A 22,497-nucleotide genomic window follows, 5' to 3' on the forward strand; every position below is an offset into this window, starting at 1 on the left:
AATGAGTAGTATGAGCAAAGAAAACCTGTTTTAACATTATTAGAGACCTCTAGGCATGAAATAGCACCCCTATGGTCAGCTTTTCACCTAATAAAGTAGTTGATTGAGTGGATGACGGACAGGAAGTGACATCAACAGTTCAGAATTGAGTTTTAGCTTGGTGTGGGTGACTCTCACTATTTTTATTACTCCAGCACCCCCCGTGGTGGGTAGACATTATTTTTTTCATATTAAAATGAACAAAGCATTATTAGAGCCCTGTAGACATGACAAAACACGACTATAGTCACATTTATACTCTTTTTATTTACAACATATTGCGCAACTGCAGGGTCTTGAGACACATGCTAACTCGCAAACTAGAGAGCTAGCGACCTAAACGGTAGCCTCCAAGTTATTTCCTTTCAACTTAAATAGCCAAAAACTTACCACTTCCACACGGATAGGGAGGATAACTATTAACAGTTATTTAACCTTTAACATGAACATGAATCAAACGTAATAATTTTTTCTGGGTACATGATACCATACAGCATCCATATCAAACTTGCGCGGGCCGCACTAACATTCAACTTTCATATCAAGGCTGGGGGCCTCAAACTAGTGTCCTGCGGGCCACATTTGGCCCGCGGGTCGCGTGTTTGAGACCCCTGATATAAATGATGAATAAAAGAGATAAATGAACATTTAAGGTTACTTTTAGCATCAGTGAAGAAAAACAATAAACAGATTTTTTCAATGCCACAATATGTTAGCAAAATTGAAGCTATCAGAGACACTTCCTTCTCAGATTACCATCTAAGTTGTAGATTTACGAGAATAAAGTCATATTACGTGTCAGGGAGAATAGAGCTTAGCATAGGAAAAATGTTCCTCCAGTGTTATATTAATCATTCCAATTCATATTAAACATTAAATTTTACACTCACCATTTTATTTCTACCTCAAACATTACAGAAAAAAGAGTTACGTTATGAGAAAAGCGAGCTAAACGTGCAAAAAAGGAGCGAAATATTCCAAATATGTACACAGCACACAGCCTATATATCAGTCTATATATCATATCAGTGTGTGAGAGGAAGCTTAAACAATCATTTGTTAATATCAAACACACTATTATTATTATGATCACATAATATTTGCTGGAAAACCTGATGATTGTCTGTTCCATTGTTGCAAATGGTGACTCTGATACAGTGTGCTCCTAAAGCAGGGGTGGGCAAACTGCGGCCTGCGGGCCATATCAGGCCAGCCAACGTATTAATCCAGCCCACCATTTCCAAATTCCTTTTTTTCCCCAACGTTTAACCTGGAAAGTGTAGCCGGGAACATGACTTGCTTTGGTATTTTGGCACGCTGGAGTCGGTAAAATAGCAATTTGTAGCTTGTACAAAAAAACAACACAACATGTTGACACACAAGACACACACAGTAACTTATACAAATACATATCTACATGCAAAACCCATGGCAAAAAAAACCAAAAACACCCCACCGCAAGGCATGCTGGGTAACTTGTGGTACTCTTTCTCCCAATATTTTAAATATGCAAAATATGTTGATTAGGTAATCGGAGAAGAAAACAACGAGGAGTTAACATACTCGTCATATCCAAAGTTTTATTGTTCAGATTGTTGCCGCATCCAGCATACCTTGCGGGCATTTGGAAATTTTAAAGTTTTTTTTAAATTATGTGCTCCAGGGCAGAGAGCATGCTCTGTCAGTGAAAAGCGTAAGCTACACCTTCCCCGTTATATGGAGTATTATTTGTTTTTGTTGTTATGCAAATTCGGAGCGGCCGAACCAGAGCAGGAGGGGATGGAAAAAGAAAAAAAAAATTAAATTAAAATGCATGCATGTAGAGAAATTTAATGAACGCTAGCAGAAATAGACTTTTGCATCAGAGTTTCTTGGAAACGACAAGGCAGATAATTATAAGCAGCTGGTGGCAAACCTCCTGATGTCCTACAAAGTCACTGAAGATACAGTTTTTGTATAAAGGGAACTTTTACGTATTAAGTGATACTTTAGCTTCTTTTTCATAAGATATTCTTATGTATATATTATCTTATATATATATATATAAGATAGAGTTGAGATATTCTAGCACCTGATGTCTTAAGATATTTGTTGTTTATTTTTTTTTGGCAGATAAAGAAGTGCAATTTAAATGATTTCAAAATATAATTTTTTTTTTTTTATCATTTACTATGATGATTTTTTTATTTTTTATTTTTTTGACATTTTAATGATTTAATTTCATTATTGTTACATTTTAATTAGAATTTTGTATAATTTCTACATCCTGTCTTATAGGGACACCCCTTTTCACTTCTTGGACGTTATCTCACGACCGCTATCAGTATTGGTAATAAAACTAAAAAAATAATAATAATAAAAGGAAAAAAGAGATAATAATATATTATTATTATTCACATTCATTGCAAATAAAGATAACAAAACAAACAGTTTAAGGCGGGGTGGATCAAAATCGAGCAAATGGCCTCCAGTCTGCACTTGGGACACCCTTGGGACTGTTCAGATGGGTCGCGGTATCCAACCCCCCCCCCCCCCCCCTTCAACATTTCTTGTGTCAGGCATCCGGACCATTCCCGTCCTTGTCTTTGTCCCCAGTAGCGCTACCCTGGTCCCGCTCAAGTCCGGGCTCCGGGCTGGAGCTTTCTTGCCCATCCTCAGACTGCACGCACGGGGCAGCAGGGTCTCTGACCACTCCCTCCATCACTAACTCCTCCTCCAGCTCCGCCTGCGTCTCCTCCTCCACTCGGCCCACGGTGTCGGGGATAATCTCCACCTCGATATCCGAGGAGTCCTCGCTCTCCTTGAACCACACCGTCTTCTGCCCCTCCTTCCTCCTCTGCTTGGCCAGCATTGACCTTGAGCTGTAGTCATCCCCGTCCCCTCGACCCCTCCGAGACGGTCTCACCGAGGGGCTCCCTTTGGGGATGTGGTTTGCGAAGACGCCACAGGAGGAGCAGTGGCGGTTGCGTCTCCCCAACGGCGTGACTCGGCCCCCGGCCAGGGGGAAGGTGCTCCTTCGGGGAAGGCGCCCGCGCCCGCTTGCATCCGCCTCGTTCTGGAAGCCGTCGTTGGTGTACTGCAGGGAGTCCCTGTGGCCGGTGCGAGGCTGCTTAGACTTCAGGCAGTCCAAGCACTGCAAGGAAGAAACAGTTCAGTGGAGGGAAAAAAACAGACAAAAAAAAATAAAATAAATATAAAAATTTAATTAAAAATGTAAAAAATATGAAATGTATTTTTATTAAAAGTATAAATATTATAAAAATATATAAATATTTGTGTCAGAGTGCAAATTATGCTTGAAATGTGACTTTCCAGGCTGCACGGTGGTCAAGTGGTTAGCGCGCAGACCTCACAGCTAGGAGACCCGAGTTCAATTCCACCCTCCGGGTACTCCGGTTTTCCTCCCACATTCCAAAAACATGCTAGGTTAATTAGCCACTCCAAATTGTCCATAGGTGAGTGAGAATGTGAGTGTGAATGGTTGTTTGTCTATATGTGCCCTGTGATTGGCTGGCCACCAGTCCAGGGTGTACCCCGCCTCTCGCCCGAAGACAGTATGGGATAGGCTCCAGCACCCCCTGCGACCCTCGTCGTAGAAAATGAATGAATGAATGGATTTGGGCTGCACGGTGGGCGAGTGGTTAGCGCGCAGACCTCACAGCTAGGAGACCAGGGTTCAATTCCATCCTCGGCCATCTCTGTGTGAAGTTTGCATGTTCTCCCCGTGCATGCGTGGGATTTCTCTGGGTACTCCGGTTTTCCTCCCACATTCCAAAAACATGCTAGGTTAATTAGCGACTCCAAATTGTTCATAGGTATGAATGTGAGTGTGAATGGTCGTTTGTCTATATGTGCCCTGTGATTGGCTGGTCACCGGTCCAGCCCAAAGACAGCTGGGATAGGCTCCAGCACCCCCCATGCGACCCTTGTGAGGAAAAGCGGTAGAAAATGAATGAATGTGTCTTTCCACAAAAAGCAGTCTTTCTCCCTTTTATTAGTTGGAAACTAATATTTTCCTGAAACTTACCTGTGTTCTGTTGCTGATTACTAAAGTAGTACTAGGAATACTAGGAATATATTTGATGTGACAAATACATACGGCTGACCTCGCATATGTTGTCCACGCCCGAGTTGCCCTTCCACAAGCGGGAAATCAAGAAGCCAATCACGATGAGGCAGAGCACCAGCAGAGCCGCCATGACCAGCCCGAGAAGCGCCATGTCCCCCGCACGGTAGCCAACGTTGGAAGGGGACGGTATGGCGTCGGCTGCGGAGAAGATAAGTCCACTCAGAAAGTATTTACGTCCGTATTTAGTGTTTACCCAGGACCGTAACACACCACAAACTACGCAGCGGACATGTTCCTACCTGGGATGACTTGAACAGAAAGCGCCGCTGTGCCAAACTCTCCCGTTGTGGAGTCCACCGCCCTGAGCTGATTGGAGAATAACATACGTATATTTACTTATGAGACGCGTCGACGTGAAACGTTTGTGAGCGTGTTGTTCACCTGCAATGCAAACGACTCCGTCTTCACGACTCTCTTTAGGATCACAAAACCGTCCGAAGTCACGTTGACGTAGCTGCTGTACTGCACCTCGTACCTGACATCCGGATTCAAACCCTGGGACACACAAGACCATGAAAAAAGATTCGAAATCACAAAATTTTCCAGGAGAGACAAAACTGTGAGGTTGAGTGGTTAGCACGCAGGCCCTCGCAGCTAGGAGACCCGAGTTCAATTCCACCCTCGGCCATCTCTGTGTGGAGTTTACCAAATTGTCCATAGGTATGAATGTGAGTGTGAATGGTTGTTTGTCTATATGTGCCCTGTGATTGGCTGGCCACCAGTCCAGTGGTGTACCCCGCCTCTCGCCCGAAAGACAGCTGGGATAGGCTCCAGCATACCCGCGAGACCCTAGTGAGGACAACAATTTCACATTTCTTCCTGTAAATTATTATTATTATTATTATTTTACTTGTATATATTTTTTAATTATATATAATATATTTGACTTCTTTCTTATTGATATTATAGTATTATTATACTTATTATTATTTTTAATTAAATTATTCCCATACAATATATTTATGGGAATATAATTAAATTATAATTTAATTAATTTAATTTAATTAATTATAATTAAATTATAATTAATAATTATATATATATAAATTTTACTTGTGTATATATATATAATTTTTACTTATATATATTATGTATTTGACTTCTTGCTTATTATTTTAATTAAATTATTCCCATAAAATATTTGACATTATTATACATTTTTACACAGTATAATTTTCCAAAAATGACTACTTTATTTATTGTCTTTCTTTCTCATAATATTAAACTTTTTATATATCAACTTTGCTAAAATAACATTATTTGTCCTCATAAAATTACACCTTTTTTTGCTAAATTAATACTTTTTTTAACTGAATATTTTCTCTATATTTTTGTTAAATTCCTGCAGATTTGTCAATTTTTGCTGTTGTTTTTTATTTTCCTGAATAGTTTACCTTCATGAGTTTATCTCCATGAGCTTGTTTTAGCCCGTTTACAATAAGAAATATATCCAAATGCCCCCCCCCCCCGTCCAGTAGAAAAGGTTTAAGAGGGGGAACTCACACCAGCAAAGTCCTCATCCCGGGCTCGGACCCTGAAGGGCCGGTAGGTGCTGCGGTCCCTGAGGATCATGCTTTCAGGGACAGAGTTGCTGTAGATAAAGCCATCGTAACGGTCCTTCTCAAAGCGAGGAGGGTTCCTGCTCTTCTTCATCACCTCGAAGGTCACCTGGGTCACAGCAAACTGGTCCCTGTTGGTCACCTGTGATGCCTAATGGTGTTGGAACCAAAAGGAACATTCATAAATGAGACAACATTTAGCGTAAAGATGCTGCGGTCTTACCAGAACAGTAAGAGTTATCGGGCCCACGATATCAGCAGCTTTCGCCATGCTGATGTTCCCCGTGTCCTCGTCGATCTGGAATATGTTCCCTTCATTCCCTAACAAACAAAAGATGAAGAATGTTTGGAATGTCATGGAATATGGAATATCATGACTGGCCGATTCACGTCGCCGTGGGCGATTGTCGACATAATTGAAACTAACATAACTGGATGACAATATACATTTTTTAAATAATTACAAAACATATATTAATAAAAACATAAAATAAGAAAAATTTAATAAAAACACTAAATGTGTATATTACATATATTTTAATTGAATTACATTCATTTTATTTAAATTTTTTTGTTTATTTATTATTTATGTTTATTTATGTTAATGTGTATTTTGAAAAATAAGATAAAAAATAATTTAATTTTTATGGAATTTATTTAATTTAATTTTAATATTTTAATATTTTAATGTTTTAATATTTTAATACTTTAATATTTTAATATTTTAATATTTTAATATTTTAATATTTTAATATTTTAATATTTTAATATTTTAATAAAATATTAGTATATTTATTTATTTATAATACATAATAATAATACATTTTATTTGGAAGCACTTCTAAAAATTCAGACCCTTTACAATAAAAATAAACGAATCAATTGTACAATATAGCAATAACATAAACAAAATATCAGCCTTTGAATTAAGAATGAGAACTAATGTAGATATTGAATAAGCATTAAACATAAAAAGACATAAAAAGTTTAAAGAGGTGTTTTTTTTTAGAAAAATAATAACAAAATGGTGGACTGGGTCGACATAAACAGGACCAATGTACTACAACATACAAATACATTATCGTCCCACGCATTAAACCACAGAGGGAAAGCTTGCACCTCTTAAAATTCTGTAGCTGATCACTTCGCTCCTGTTCTTGTCTCCATCTTTAGCAAAGATTGGACCCGGTTCCAGCGGTAGCGGACCCTCCTGTGGATCCAAAACATGCACTCATTCATCACCTGGTACAGTATATTTGAAAAACCTACAAAATGTAGGCCTATCCCAGCTGTCTTAGGGGCGAGAGAGAGGCGGGGTACACCCTGGACTGGTGGCCAGCCAATCACAGGGCACATATAGACAAACAACCATTCACACTCACATTCATACCTATGGACAATTTGGAGTCGCTAATTAACCTAGCATGTTTGTGGAATGTGGGAGGAAACCGGAGTACCCGGAGAAAACTCACGCATGCACGGGGAGAACATGCAAAAACAGAAATGGCCGAGGGTGGAATTTAACTTTGGTCTCCTAGCTGTGAGGTCTGCACGCTAACCACTCGACCACCGTAACGCCAATATTGTAAAAATATAACATAAAAATATAATGTGGGAGGAAACCGGAGTACCGGGAGAACATGCAAACTCCACACAGAGATGGCCGAGGGTGGAATTGAACCTTGGACTCCGAGCTGTGAGGTCTGCGCGCTAACCACTCGACCACCGTAACGCCAATATTGTAAAAAAAATATATAATATAAAAATATAATGTGGGAGGAAACTGGAGTACCGGGAGAACATGCAAACTCCACACAGAGATGGTCGAGGGTGGAATTGAACTCGGGTCTCTTAGCTGTGAGGCCGGCATACTAACCACTTGTACACCATACAGCCCCATACTCACATTATAAAATCTATATTTTTTGTGTTTATTTTCACAAATATATTTTTGTTATCGTTTTGTTTTTCATATTGTTACAGGCCGCATGGTGGACGAGTGGTTTCAGGGGATCTGAATGATCTGACCTGGGTTCGATTCTCCGCTTGTGCATGGGTTTTCTCCGGGTACTCCGGTTTCCTCCAGCATTCCAAAAACATGCTAGGTTAATTAGCGACTCCAAATTGTCCATAGGTATGAATGTGAGTGTGAATGGTTGTTTGTCTATATGTGCCCTGTGATTGGCCGGCCACCGGTCCAGGGTGTACCGGTCCATCATCCTGCTATGACGAGTGTTGATACATCACGTTGAGGCCATTTTGCAAACAACAAATCATCTTTCCACGCCGTGCACCCACCTCCTTCTCGGTCAGATTGACTTTTCCTCGATAGCCGCCGCTAACGCACAGCTTGGCTAGCCCCAAGTTAGTCCTCAAACATGGCTGAAACCAGGGGGGGCGGTTATCGATGTCCTTCACATGAACGGTGATGGTGGCCACAGATGTGAAGAACGGCTTATTGGAGGCGGAACCGTTGAATGTGTCCTGGGGGGGGTTTGTACAAAAACAGAGGTCATGGAAAAGCCACACACAAAAATATTTGCCTTTTTGAATACAGTATATACTCCATAATATAAACTGCTCCAAAAATCCTGTGCAATAACTGTGCAATAAACGTGCAATAAACAAGTGATCGACATGTCCTGTACTGTCTTAAAGAAGCTAATGTTAGGGTGTTATGGGTGAATTACATTTGTTTACTGTGAAAAAATCATGAAATAATCAATTAAAATACAAAAAAAAAGTTTTTTTGTATTTTAATTTTTGTATAATAACTTCAAATTGTGTTTACTTATTTATTTTGCCAACAAAAGAGGCGAGTTTTTGCGCTGAAAAGTAACGCCATTCACGCTAATTCTATCATCAAAACCGTTCATTTCAGTGAACCGAATCATTCCGCTTCATTCAGTAAAAAAAGATCCGTTCATTTCGGTCAATCGGTCGTTAGCCTGTGATCTCTTCCCTGTGCGTAGACACGGTCAGCCGTGTCGACTAAGCGATGTGTCGGTCATGAACGAACGGGTCAAAAGAACTAGTTCTTTTTTTGTGAACGGACAGTGTCGGTCAATCTCTCGGTGTCGGTCGTTCAGTCAGCTAAACCCCACCCACCCACAGAGCGAGGCGCGACGATAGGATAAGACGGAACGGAACGGTGAACTGACTCTCCAACCAATTAAAAAAAATAACCTTTGCAACTGAACGGGTACTTTAGTGGCGTTGACCTCGTTCATGACCGACACACCACTATTCATAAGTATTCCAAAAAAATGATTTTTTTTTTTGTGTGCGGGGGGATCCACTGTCATGTTGCCATACTGTACCTGAACATGTAGAACCAGAGAGATCTTTTGCACCACGTCATAGTCCAGGACACTTTTTACAACTAATTTTGGACTGTTGATGTTCTCCAGTTGGAAGTATTTATCCTAATTGAACAGACACAGACAATAACAATTGATTATGTAACTGTAACGTGATGGGGCACTGTGGAAGCTTTACACAAGTGGTGTCCAAAGTACGACTCGGGGGGCCGTTTGTGGCTTGTGTATTTATATTGGCTCACAACAATAACAAAAATCATTATTTATTTTACAAGAATAAAGTAAAAATATTAAGAGTTTCTGAAAATTAGGTCTGTCGAATGATTAAAATTTGTAATCAAATTTATCACAGTTTTCAAATTAATCACAATTAATCACCATTTTCAACCATGAGTGAAATATCCTCATTTTTACAGGAGAGGAAATGACATTTACTAGTCACACTAAAGCTAAAAAGCTAAAAATGTATTAAATTTTTTTTAACAAAATTATTTAAATAAATTAATACATTATTTTTGACAGTCGTCCTGATTTTTTTTTTTCCCGCAGAAAATAATGTACATCTCATTCACCGTACGTGAAAATGTAGGTAAAATTTACACCTCAAACACGCGGCCCTCGGGCCAAATGTGGCCCGCCGGACACTAGTTTGAGGCCCCCGCCTTGATATGAAAGTTTAATGTTAGCGCGGCCCGCGCAAGTTTGATATGGATGCTGTATGGTATCATGTACCCAGAAAAAAATATTACGTTTGATTCATGTTCATGTTAAAGGTTAAATAACTGTTAATAGTTATCCTCCCTATCCGTGTGGAAGTGGTGAGTTTTTGGCTCATTTAAATTTAATAATGCTTTGTTCATTTTAATCTGAAAAAAATAATTTGTCTACCCACCAACTATATGTGGTTTCTTAAGTTTTTATTATTTGCCGTTTTATTATTATTATTATATTTATTTATTACTGATTGATTTTCTTTATTCTTGATTTGTTTATTTATTTTTCATCTTATTTTGTGCAGATAATAAATAAAATACATTTTAAATGTAATTTTGTTCTTGTAATATGATTTTATTCACATAAATTACATATAAATGACACAAATAAATTACAAATTAATTTTTTTTGTTGTTTTCGTCTCATAATATTCCAAGTCCTTAAAAGTATTTTTTTTATATATTTCAAGTTTATGCAACTAAAATATTGTTGTTTTTCCTCATAATATTATGATGTTATTCTCGTAAAATTAAAGATTTTTCTCGTGATATTACCACTTTTTTTATCCTTTATATTTTTTACTATATTCAAGTTTTCTCATACTCTTCATTTGTTGTTTGTTTCTTATAATATGGCGACTTAAAAGAACATCTTTTTCTTTAATATTTTAACTTCAACTAAATTTCGGCTAACTTTGACTAAAATTATTTATTAATCCTCATAATATTATGATGTTATTATGATAAAATTACAACTTTTTCTCGTTACAAGTTTCTTTTTCTTAATTTTGTCTTTATTCTTGTAAAATTACTGCTGATTTTTGCTGTTGTGTTTTGTTTGTTTCGATTTTCTTTCAATTTATAAACAGCCATAGGCCGGCAATGGCCCCGATGTGTACTTTGGACATCCCTGAACTAAGGTTTTTCGATCTTACCATGGCGGACTCTAAGCGATAGTACAGTGGTTCAGAATCAACATCAGTAGCTGCGATGACTCCAACACTGGAGTTGACTGGAGTCAGCTGGAGGGCACAAAAACCGCATCAGGTCCAGCAGGCTAGACATAATCCATCAGTATATCAACGATAGAATAACTGCGTGCAAAGCTCACCTCATTCAATTCCAAGTTGTAGTGATTCTGAGCAAAGTTTGGCGGGTTGTCGTTGATATTTTCCACGACCACTTCAACAGACTCGTTGAGCTTGGAGGGAACCAAACGTAAAAGTTTTAGAAAGTTTTAGAAAGTTTTAGAATAAATGCTGAAAATTGTCACAAGGGGGTGCTGGATTCTATCTGGCTGCCAGCCAATCACAGGGCACATATAGACAAACAACCATTCACACTCACATTCATACCTATGGACAATTTGGAGTCGCTAATTAACCTAGCATGTTTTTGGAATGTGGGAGCAAACCGAAGTACCCGGAGAAAACCGGGTATAAACATGCAAACTCCACACAAATATGGCCGAGGGTGGAATTGAACTCGGGTCTCCTAGCTGTGTGGCCTGTGCGCTAACCACTCAACCACCGTGCAGCCTAATGCTAACATATGTGAGTCTATATTATGTCTACTATATTGGGTAATAGGAGTGTAAAGGGACTATAGGTGTGCTATTTCAGGTCTAGAGTGCTCTAATAGTGTTAAAAAAAAATATGTTGGTGGCCAGCCAATCACAGGTCACATATAGACAAACAACCATTCACACTCACATTCATACCTATGGACAATTTGGAGTCGCTAATTAACCTAGCATGTTTTTTTGGAATGTGGGAGGAAACCGGAGTACCCGGAGAAAACCGGGTATGAACATGCAAACTCCACACAAATATGGCCGAGGGTGGAATTGAACTCGGGTGTCCTAGCTGTGTGGCCTGTGCGCTAACCACTCATCCACCGTGCAGCCTAATGCTAACATATGTGAGTCCATATTATGTCCACTATATTGGGTAATAGGAGCGTAAAGGGACTATAGGTGTGCTATTTCAGGTCTAGAGTGCTCTAATAGTGTTAAAAAAAATATGTTGGTGGCCAGCCAATCACAGGTCACATATAGACAAACAACCATTCACACTCACATTCATACCGATGGACAATATGGAGTCGCTAATTAACCTAGCATGACCACGCATGCACGGGGAGAACATGCAAACTCCACACAGAGATGGCCGGGGGTGGAATTGAACCCGGGTCTCCTGGCGGTTTGGTCTGCGAGCTAACCACTCGACCGCCGTGTAGCCATTACTAGAAGTTTGATATTCAAAAAATATTTATTTTAAGAAACAATGAATGAACTCATGCAAAGATACGACAGTACCTCCCCTCCACTTTCTAATGTTAATTTATACGTATTCTCATAGTTTTATGCATGTAAAACTATAATTATTCTCTATAAAATGTATAATTTGTTAATATTTTGGGGTGTCTGGAATGATGACATGATTTCTGAAGGGAAATGTTGCTTCAATTTTCGCACAATTTTGATTTAGTCTGAAAATTTGCAACAAAAAAAATGGAGTACTGTGTTTAGTGGGTGTTTTTACTCACAGATTTGGAACCAGGTCTGCTACATTGTACCCACACCACTAGAGTTGCACTCTTCTGTATTGCCTAGAAAATATACATACAAAACATGTGGAAGATTGTTAAATATGATTTCATTTCTATGTGAAAATGACCAAAATAACCATAACAAATAACATAAATATTAGTTTCTATCCGTTAATGGAGCTTATATGGACTTTGAGTGAATGAAGAATGTTCTATTGAAGGACATCCCATCTATAATAAGAACTTTGTATGCTTTACCTCATAGTCCAGTCCAGTCTTCACCATCAGGGCTTTGCCTTTTAGGTAAAACATTTCTTCAGGATTCACCACAACAGTCAGAGTGACGTCACTACCAGAGGTTATTTTAACCACCTGGACGTCAGCAGTGTTGTTCTCCGGGACGACGACAGGCCCAGGAGGCACTGTGCAAACTAAGACAGGGGATAAAAGTTCAACACCTTGGTTAGTGTACGCATTTTCCGGTTAGCATACAATACGGCACACATGTCGCGTTAATAACGCAACATGAATCCCAACCACAAAACATCCCGGTTGTCGTAAGGAAACAGGAAAACGGACGTCAGCTTCGTCGCCTGTCTATGATGTCATCAGCGGTCGACTATGTAGTTATTTGCTGACTAACACAGTTACACCATATGCCTGTGTTTGGTGTGTAGGGTCTGGGTGAGACTGGGCCGCATCAGGTTTAAAAAAAAAAAAAAAAAAAAAACGCATTTATTAAAAACAGAAAAATTAATAAACTTTGCTTTGATTTCGATTTTCTACAATAAAAGCTCTGATAAAACATTCCACTGTTCTCAAATATCTTAATTTTTATATTTCTACACAAAATAAAATGAAAAATAAATAAACAAATCAAGAATAAAGAAAATCAATCAATCAGTAATAAATAAATATAATAATAATAATAATAAAATGGCAAATAATAAAAAGTTAAGAAACCACATATAGTTGGTGGGTAGACAAATGATTTTTTTCATATTAAAATGAACAAAGCATTATTAGAGCCCTGTAGACATGACAAAACACGACTATAGTCACATTTATACTTTTTTTATTTACAACATATTGCGCAACTGCAGGGTCTCGAGACACATGCTAACTTGCAAACTAGAGAGCTAGCGACCTAAACGGTAGCCTTCAAGTTATTTCCTTTCAACTTAAATAGCCAAAAACTTACCACTTCCACACGGATAGGGAGGATAACTATTAACAGTTATTTAACCTTTAACATGAACATGAATCAAACGTAATAATTTTTTCTGGGTACATGATACCATACAGCATCCATATCAAACTTGCGCGGGCCGCAATAATATTAAACTTTCATATCAAGGCGCGGGCCTCAAACTGGTGTCCTGCGGGCCACATTTGGCCCGCGGGCCGCGTGTTTGAGACCCCTGTTGTAAATTTTTACCTACATTTTCACGTACGGTGAATGAGATGTACATTATTTTCTGTGAAAAAAATAGTGTGTTAATTTATTTCAATAATTTTGTTAAAAATTTTTGAATATATTTTTAGCTTTTTAGCTTTAGTGTGACTAGCGTTAGGTAAATAAATGCGTGTAGCTGTCGTTTCCTCTCTGGTAAAAATGAGCATATTTCACTCATAGTTGAACATGGTGATTAATTGTGATTAATTTGAAAACTGTGATTAATTTGATTACAAATTTTAATCATTCGACAGACGTAATTTTCAGAATATTTTTTTTTTGGGTTGACCAAACATCAACAAATTTTCGGGTTGTGTATGCTGAATCACAAATATGAAGGGTATGATATCCTAAATTGGATCAGTTTTAGCATCATTAATGGATAAAATGTATCCAAAAATGGTGCCGCATCCCTTGCTGGAAAACACTTGGACACCTCTGTGTCAAAAAGTTTAATGTAGTCCTGAAAACAGAATTTTACTCTTATAATTCAATGATTGTACTACTTTTTTATGATAAAAATTCAGTTCCCCTTCTTGTATGGTTTGAATAAGAGCGTTCCAAAGAAGATGGGAACCAAGTGGAAAACACTGAAGCTCCGTCCTAGCAGCCTGATGAACATCCATCACTAGCAACACATGACACCTTTGCCGGAGATACGATCTCTACTCACGTCTTTGAGCTGAACAAAGCCAACAAAAGCAGACGGCGACTACGCATCTGAAGACGGCAATCACAGGTTTCCATTTTTGTTCCATTCCTGAAGCGCCGACGGCAGTCCTGACGAGGATGAGGAGCCCGTGGTACCGGCTGGTACTCGTCCACATAATGCCCCGTCTGTGCTCCCCGGCGAGTGGGAGTCAACTACAGTCGCGATGTTTGTGACTTCATCTTATGGGCACATATTGCATTGAGCGCCTGCCTGCGGGCGGAGGCCTCGCAGCCTCCCACTGAAATACTTACTCGAGTTGCAATTGTTGCCCTGCTGCATTCTGGGAAGACTCCAGCACAGGAATATGAACAATGGGAAACATTTCTTCTAGTTTCTATAGGTTAGAATAGTGTTTTTCAACCTTTTTTTACATTGGAAAACATCACTAAGTCTATAGGAGGAACGAGCTAGGTGTTGCCACACGGACCCATAATACATTGCTCTGCCGGTCTTTACGCCACGGACACTCCACAGTAGCCATGTTTACATCAGGAGTTTTTCTCTTTCCGAATGACTTTTCCGGAAACAATGGTATACGTACATCAGGGGTCTCAAACACGCGGCCCGGATAATGCGGATATCATACCCTTCATATTTGCGATTCAGCATACAACCCTAAAATTTGTTGATGTTTAGTCAACCCAAAAAAAAAAATTTTTCAGAAAATTACGTCTGTCGAATGATTAAAATTTGTAATCAAATTAATCACAGTTTTCAAATTAATTACAATTAATCACCATTTTCAACTATGAGTGAAATATGCTCATTTTTACAGGGGAGGAAATGACAGCTACACACATTTAGTCACACTAAAGCTAAAAAGCTAAAAATGTATTCCAAAAATTTTAACTAAATTATTAAAATAAATTAACACGCCATTTTTGACAGCCGTTCTGAAAATGTATTTTTTTTTTCCCCCACAGAAAATAATGTACATCTCATTCACCGTACGTGAAAATGTGGGTAAAATTTACAGCAGGGGTCTCAAACACGCGGCCCGGATAATGCGGATATCATACCCTTCATATTTGCGATTCAGCATACAACCCTAAAATTTGTTAATGTTTAGTCAACCCAAAAAAATTTTTTTTCAGAAAATTACGTCTGTGGAAAGATTAAAATTTGTAATCAAATTAATCACCGTTTTCAAATTAATCACAATTAATCAACATTTTCAACTATGAGTGAAATATGCTCATTTTTACAGGAGAGGAAATGACAGCTACACACATTTAGTCACACTAAAGCTAAAAAGCTAAAAATGTATTCAAAAAATTTTAACCAAATTATTGAAATAAATTAACACACTATTTTTGACAGCCGTTCTGAAAATGTTTTTTTTTTTCGCCCACAGAAAATAATGTACATCTCATTCACCGTACGTGAAAATGTGGGTAAAATTTACAGCAGGGGTCTCAAACGGGCCAAATGTGGCCCGCAAGACACCAGTTTGAGGCCCCCGCCTTGATATGAAAGTTTAATGTTATTTGATATGGATGCTGTATGGTATCATGTACCCAGAAAAAATTATTACGTTTGATTCATGTTCATGTTAAAGGTTAAATAACTGTTAATAGTTATCCTCCCTATCCGTGTGGAAGTGGTAAGTTTTTGGCCTTTTAAGTTGAAAGGAAATAACTTGGAGGCTACCGTTTAGGTCGCTAGCTCTCCAGTTTGCGAGTTAGCATGTGTCTCAGTATTAACAGTTATTTAACCTTTAACATGAACATTAATGAAACTTCATAATTTGACCCAATTAGCAAGTTAGCATCGTACTTTAACAACATGTTTGATGAGAGGCTTTATGCTTGACGTGTATTTTCCGTTTTTATTCCAAATCATTTCCTGCATTTATTTGTACCCGGCGTCATAAGCCTTTAGCTTCATCGCTAATCCAAAGCAAAACAGGGCGGGGTAACAGTATGGGCGGGGCAAAATCATGTTAATTGTGTCCGGTGTGCACACAGCTTTAAGCTGTCATTTCAACATTCAACTTTGGTATCAAGGTGGGGGGCCTCAAACTAGCGGTTCGCGGGCCGCATTTGGACCCATGCTCTAAATTTTATGAAACCTCATGTTTGAGTTCACATTTGTTGTGTACAGAAAGTAAATTTAATGCAAAAGTGGTCCACCTTTCACAATTTTTTTTTCCAAGATGTGCTGAAGATGCGCTGGGAGAGCCATCATTCTTCTGTAGCCTTTGTTTCAGTCTGCAAATGAATTAAAAAAAATATATAAAATGTATGTAAATTGCTGTGTACGTTTCATAGTGTAAAGGGACTATAGGTGTGCTATTTCTGGTCTAGAGTGCTCTAATAGTGTTAAAAAAAAAACATATTTACAAGGTTGTAAATATGTTATCTATGCTCTACTGGTCAGGTCTGGAACCAATTGACCACGATAAACGAGGAGTGACTGTACTATTTCGTGATATTATACGCTGAGTATGATTTTCTTAAGAAATTACTTATGAATAAAACGGTAAGAATCCACGGAAACTCACTTTCTTAACGGCACTTGCCATGAGAGCATCCAGCTCCTGAGTCCAACCGACGGCATCGACCAACGTTTGCACGCCGCCCACTACGTCGCCCAGCAGCGCAGCGTCACAGCGTCGACGGTTCCTCGATGCAAACGGTCCGACGAGGTCCCTGTTGATGAGGAGTCGGGGAACAGATCCGCGCACAGCTCCAGCGAGACTGGCAAAGGGCTCCACCTTTAGAGTGGAACAGGATGTCATTCAATGGATACTTTACATACAGTACATCTGCATAACGTACAAAAATCAGTCATTATTAAATAATATATATATAATTATATTATATATATATATAATATTATTAAATCATAAAGAATCACTGCCTGAGATACCAACATACGTGCATGGAGTCAGCTACGGCATTTCCGACGTGATAGCATGAAAAAAAAGTTCTCCTCCCATTCCGTGTGGAAGTGGTATATATTATTTGACTTCTTCATTTGTCCTTTTTCGTCACTTAAGTGACACTTAAGTTTAGAACAGGGGTCTCAAACACGCGGCCCGCGGGCCAAATGTGGCCCGCAGGACACTCGTTTGAGGCCCCCGCCATATATTCATCTTTGCGATTCAGCATACAACCCTAAAATTTGTTGTTTAGTCAACCCCCAAAAAATTTTTTTCAGAAAATTACGTCTGTCGAATGATTAAAATTTGTAATCAAATTAATCAGTTTTCAAATTAATCACAATTAATCACCATTTTCAACTATGAGTGAAATATGCTCATTTTTACAGGAGAGGAAATGACAGCTACACACATTTAGTCACACTAAAGCTAAAAAGCTAAAAATGTAGTCCAAAAATTTTAACAAAATTATTGAAATAAATTAACACACTATTTTTGACAGCCGTCCTGAAAATGTTTTTTTTTTTTTCCCCACAGAAAATAATGTACATCTCATTCACCGTACGTGAAAATGTGGGTAAAATTTACAGCAGGGGTCTCAAACACGCGGCCCGCGGGCCAAATGTGGCCCGCAGGACACCAGTTTGAGGCCCCCGCCTTGATATGAAAGTTTAATGTTTGATATGGATGCTGTATGGTATCATGTACACAGAAAGAAATTATTACGTTTGATTCATGTTCATGTTAAAGGTTAAATAACTGTTAATAGTTATCCTCCCTATCCGTGTGGAAGTGGTAAGTTTTTGGCAATTTTAGTTTAAAGGAAATAACTTGAGCTTGCTGTATGCTGGGCGCGGCGACCATCTCTTTTGTCCCTGCAGTGATCCTGTGGCATATTAAATTAGCATATTAAATCAAAACGAATGGCGGATTCACGTTGAGGTTAGAATCCATCTCACTTCCAGTGACGTGCCCATGACGATGAGGAGATCTGCGAGTGGGAAGTCTGTGAGGTACTTGAAGAAGTGACGTGGAAGCTCCTCGCCAAAAAAGACGATGTCTGGCTTTACGACGCCCTTACAAGTCGGACATTTAGGAATCACTCCCATCATCACGTCCGGCTAGTGAGAAAGAATACCGTGAATGTTTTATCTCGTAAAAGGAACAAAATAGTTTGACTTCAGCAAAACAACTCACTCGTAGTTCTTCTCCGTCGTATTTGCGTCTGCAAACAGTGCAGGTAGCGCTGGCAAACGTCCCGTGGGCCTCCACGAGCGACCCAGGCGGAATCCCTGCCACTGATTGAGAATGCATCGACATGTAACATAATCCAAATACACTCAAACCTCGGTTTTCAAACGCCTCACTTTTTGTACGATTCCACTTTTTAACTCAAATTCTCACCCAATTATTCTATCATTCCACAGAAACGACTGCCCAAACAAAGATTTCTACGTATTATCAACTCATTCTCCATGCGGTGAAGGAAGAGCGCTTATCTGGCTTACAGACACACCCAAATAAGGAAGTCGGCTCCTCTGTGACATCACAAAAGGTCAGTTTTACCACGCCTTCTGAAACCGAGTGTTTTGATCCATGCCAAAGTTCTTTAAGCGCTCACTTCCGAATGCGCAAAAAACACTTTATCTGAAATTTTGGCATCGTTTAACATGACAAGGGCACATATAGGCAAACAACCATTCACACTCACATTCATACCTATGGACAATTTGGAGTGGCTAATTAACCTAGCATGTTTTTGGAATGTGGGAGGAAACCGGAGTACCCGGAGAAAACCCACGCATGCACGGGGAGAACATGCAAACTCCACACAGAGATGGCCGAGAGTGGAATCGAACTTGGGTCTCCTAGCTGTAAGGCCTGCGCGCTAACCACTCGACCACCATGCGGCCCAAATTCATTCATTCATTCATTTTCCTCACGAGGGTCGCGGGAGGTGCTGGAGCCTATCCCAGCTGTCTTGGGGCGAGAGGCGGGGTACACCCTGGACTGGTGGCCAGCCAATCACAGGGCACATATAGACAAACAACCATTCACACTCACATTCATACCTATGGACAATTTGGAGTGGCTAATTAACCTAGCATGTTTTTGGAATGTGGGAGGAAACCGGAGTACCCGGAGAAAACCCACGCATGCACGGGGAGAACATGCAAACTCCACACAGAGATGGCCGAGAGTGGAATCGAACTTGGGTCTCCTAGCTGTAAGGCCTGCGCGCTAACCACTCGACCACCATGCGGCCCAAATTCATTCATTCATTCATTTTCCTCACAAGGGTTGCGGGGGGTGCTGGGGTCTATCCCAGCTGTCTTGGGGCGAGAGGCGGGGTACACCCTGGACTGGTGGCCAGCCAATCACAGGGCACATATAGACAAACAACCATTCACACTCACATTCATACCTATGGACAATTTGGAGTCGCTAATTAACCTAGCATGTTTTTTGGAATGTGGGAGGAAACCGGAGTACCCGGAGAAAACCCACGCATGCACGGGGAGAACATGCAAACAGAGATGGCCGAGAGTGGAATTTAACACAGCTGTGAGGTCTGCGCACTAACCACTCATCCGCCGTGCAGCCCTAGCTAAAGACAAAAAAAAAAAAGACACAAATCCATACATCTTTCCAAGCCGTCGATATTCTGCGTGTACATCCTGAGAAGCAGACCCTTCTCATGAAGGAGCCGCACAAAGTAGTGTGCAGAATTAGGAAGGTAATTCCCGGGATATAACTCCTTGGCCAGAGCAAAGAATGGTTTGGGATTGTGGTGAAAAAAGTTAATTTCAAAAATAGCCTCGGCGTAAGGCAGATGATACTGCTGCAGGTTGTCGTAGAGGCCACTACCAGGTGACCTGCAACAAAAATAAAAGAACGCACATCAAATCCAAGAATACACCGGAAGTTTGGAATGTGTAAACACACAAAAAGAAGCACATAAATTCCAACCTGAAATCCGGGATTCCACTGGGAGTGCTGATCCCTGCCCCGGCCATTACAACCACTCTCTTGTACTGATGCTCTCGGATGTTCTTGGCGATGCTATCCAAGGTCTGCTGCTCCACGACTGCCCCACCACCGTGGGAGAAAGGCCTCTTGGCAACATTCCACCAGGGATAGCTTGGTTGTCTGGGAAAATGCAAAAAAAGGGGAATCTTTGATTAAAAATGATTAGCGTGTGACACATTCATACCTATGGACAATTTGGAGTCGCTAATTAGCCTAGCATGTTTTTGGAAGGGCTGCACGGCGATCGAGTGGTTAGCACCAGGAGACCAGGGTTCAATTCCACCCTCGGTCATCTCTGTGTGGAGTTTGCATGTGGGTTTTCTCCGGGTACTCCGGTTTCCTCCCACATTCCAAAAACATGCTACATTAATTAGCGACTGCAAATTGTCCATAGGTATGAATGTGAGTGTGAATGGTTGTTTGTCTATATGTGCCCTGTGATTGGCTGGCCACCGGTCCAGGGTGTACCTCGCCTCTTGCCTGAAGATAGCTGGGATAGGCTCCAGCAGAAAGTGTTGGTCAAAGTAGTCATGAAGTGGTCTGAGATTGTGACCAATCACAGCACAGTGGGCGTGCCCAGAGGCGGGCCATGTTTGGAATAAGTTAAAACAGACCGTTTTGGCAGGAAGCACAAATCCAAGGAAATACAGCTGGAATAGGTGCAGATACCGGAAGATCTGGAAAGCTTTCTGTGTGGGTTATTGTGTGTAGCTGCTCTATAGGAGTCCACAACACAATACAATGAGCCATGAATGAGCATAATAGGTCCCTTTTAATATTTGAACTCTATGCTACTAAAATGACAATTGAATTTATTCTCGAAGTAGACAATTTTTTTCTTAACATATTTTATTCTCATAAAATTTTTAATTTTTGCTGTTTTTTTTACTCATAATTATGACTTTATTCCCATAATATTTCTTACTGTATTCTTATAGCATTTACTCCAAATTGTCCATAGGTATGAATATGAGTGTGAATGGTTGTTTGTCTATATGTGCCCTGTGATTGGCTGGCCACCAGTCCAGGGTGTACCCCCGCCTCTCGCCTGTCCCGAAGACAGCTGGGATAGGCTCCAGCACCCCCCTGTGACCCTCGTGAGGAAAAGCGGTAGAAAATGAATGAATGTTTTGGGAATGTGGGAGGAAACCGGAGTACCCGGAGGAAACATTATACAAAATCTACATAACTTGTTTACCCAAAATACAGTTATTGCATTCATTGTTTTACAATAGTGTGGGACATATTTTTGGTAAACACAAATATTACATACCTACACAAACATTTTTCACCTTGACACGGACACAAACTCCTTTGAAGGCCTGGAAAAACATGTCATTTGTTCTTTAGTACAGTATCTCTCTGTCGTACTAACATCAGCTGTACACTAACCTCTTGCAGGGACCGTCCTACTTATTCTCGACAAAACACAGCGATACAAATATACTTTAGAGCTCCATAAAGTAGCCATGTCAAATATATGGTCGCAGACTACGTGAAACTAGAATTATTTCTTCATTATGTGACACCGATGTTTTAAGCTAACATATAAACAATACTCACAACCCTATTTGTCCGAGTGTTTTTTTTTCCCTAAAAACTTTATTTCACACCGCGAATAATACAAAAACATACAAAATCAAGAAAAATGTCACCGCAATAAATGAATTGCCTTGATATAGTAAGTAAGGTATTTGGCTATTATTATAACTAAATTATTATAACTATTATAACTATTTGTTTATTATTTATTATAACTAAACCGTTGAGTATTGGAAGTACGGTAGCCGAGAAAGCACAACGCAATGAAAAAGCAATAGCACACATCAGTGGTTCCGCATCCAGAAGGAACATTAAAATAAAATATTTAACGAAGTATATGTTTTTTAAATTATTTAAGATTTCAAAAAATAGTGTTTACATACACTCAAAATATTAGGTATTAAACGGAACGTGGTAAGTCGTCCAGTGCCGGAAGTTCACCGTGTGACGTAGCAAAACTACCGTAATTACAATACTAAGGTACGGCAACATTATTTATCTTTTTTTAAATTAACAGTTATACACTTTCATCGTAAGGTAGCGCGGGGTGATTCAATGAGTAT

The 22,497-nt window shown here is 39.5% G+C and overlaps 2 protein-coding genes across 5 annotated transcripts; both read right to left on the minus strand.

The window, feature by feature from the left end:
• Positions 1-295: 295 nt before the first annotated feature.
• cdhr5a (cadherin-related family member 5a) lies at positions 296-16,658 on the minus strand. 3 transcript variants are annotated; one of them, XM_058076894.1, is made up of 15 exons: positions 16,611-16,658; positions 12,683-12,741; positions 12,569-12,606; positions 12,308-12,370; positions 10,872-10,961; positions 10,696-10,782; positions 9,048-9,152; positions 8,026-8,211; positions 6,847-6,937; positions 5,951-6,048; positions 5,672-5,878; positions 4,550-4,663; positions 4,408-4,474; positions 4,146-4,306; positions 296-3,172 (listed from the first exon to the last, which is right to left on the minus strand). In XM_058076894.1, the coding sequence occupies exons 3-15, from the start codon at positions 12,593-12,595 to the stop codon at positions 2,594-2,596; spliced, it is 1,875 nt and encodes a 624-aa protein (XP_057932877.1). In that variant the 5' UTR covers positions 12,596-12,606; positions 12,683-12,741; positions 16,611-16,658; the 3' UTR covers positions 296-2,593. The 3 variants fall into 3 exon arrangements, with proteins under 3 accessions (XP_057932877.1, XP_057932878.1, XP_057932876.1); XM_058076895.1 differs by lacking the exon at positions 16,611-16,658 and adding an exon at positions 14,440-14,456; XM_058076893.1 differs by lacking the exon at positions 16,611-16,658 and adding an exon at positions 14,440-15,141 and having other exon boundaries at positions 12,569-12,741.
• sirt3 (sirtuin 3) lies at positions 16,074-21,992 on the minus strand. 2 transcript variants are annotated; one of them, XM_058076898.1, is made up of 8 exons: positions 21,785-21,992; positions 21,666-21,714; positions 20,333-20,512; positions 20,006-20,238; positions 18,560-18,660; positions 18,322-18,483; positions 16,982-17,194; positions 16,074-16,688 (listed from the first exon to the last, which is right to left on the minus strand). In XM_058076898.1, the coding sequence occupies exons 1-8, from the start codon at positions 21,861-21,863 to the stop codon at positions 16,662-16,664; spliced, it is 1,044 nt and encodes a 347-aa protein (XP_057932881.1). In that variant the 5' UTR covers positions 21,864-21,992; the 3' UTR covers positions 16,074-16,661. The 2 variants fall into 2 exon arrangements, with proteins under 2 accessions (XP_057932881.1, XP_057932882.1); XM_058076899.1 differs by having other exon boundaries at positions 21,670-21,714; positions 21,785-21,897.
• Between the last annotated feature and the right edge of the window lie 505 nt (positions 21,993-22,497).

The sequence above is a fragment of the Doryrhamphus excisus genome, chromosome 7 (assembly GCF_030265055.1).
Source record: "Doryrhamphus excisus isolate RoL2022-K1 chromosome 7, RoL_Dexc_1.0, whole genome shotgun sequence".
NCBI classification, from domain to species: Eukaryota; Metazoa; Chordata; class Actinopteri; order Syngnathiformes; family Syngnathidae; genus Doryrhamphus; species Doryrhamphus excisus.

Bases quoted from the DNA above. Each gene is read 5' to 3' on its own strand.
- cdhr5a (XM_058076893.1), bottom strand. From the start codon at position 14,593: ATGTGGACGAGTACCAGCCGGTACCACGGGCTCCTCATCCTCGTCAGG. The intron at 9,153-10,695 runs GTAAGATCGAAA...CTGTTCAATTAG, and splicing joins ATCGCTTAGAGTCCGCCATG to GATAAATACTTCCAACTGGA. The intron at 5,879-5,950 runs GTAAGACCGCAG...CAACACCATTAG, and splicing joins CGATAACTCTTACTGTTCTG to GCATCACAGGTGACCAACAG.
- sirt3 (XM_058076898.1), bottom strand. From the start codon at position 21,863: ATGGCTACTTTATGGAGCTCTAAAGTATATTTGTATCGCTGTGTTTTG. The intron at 21,715-21,784 runs GTTAGTGTACAG...ATGTTTTTCCAG, and splicing joins TAGGACGGTCCCTGCAAGAG to GCCTTCAAAGGAGTTTGTGT. The intron at 18,484-18,559 runs GTGAGTTGTTTT...CTTTCTCACTAG, and splicing joins ACGACGGAGAAGAACTACGA to CCGGACGTGATGATGGGAGT.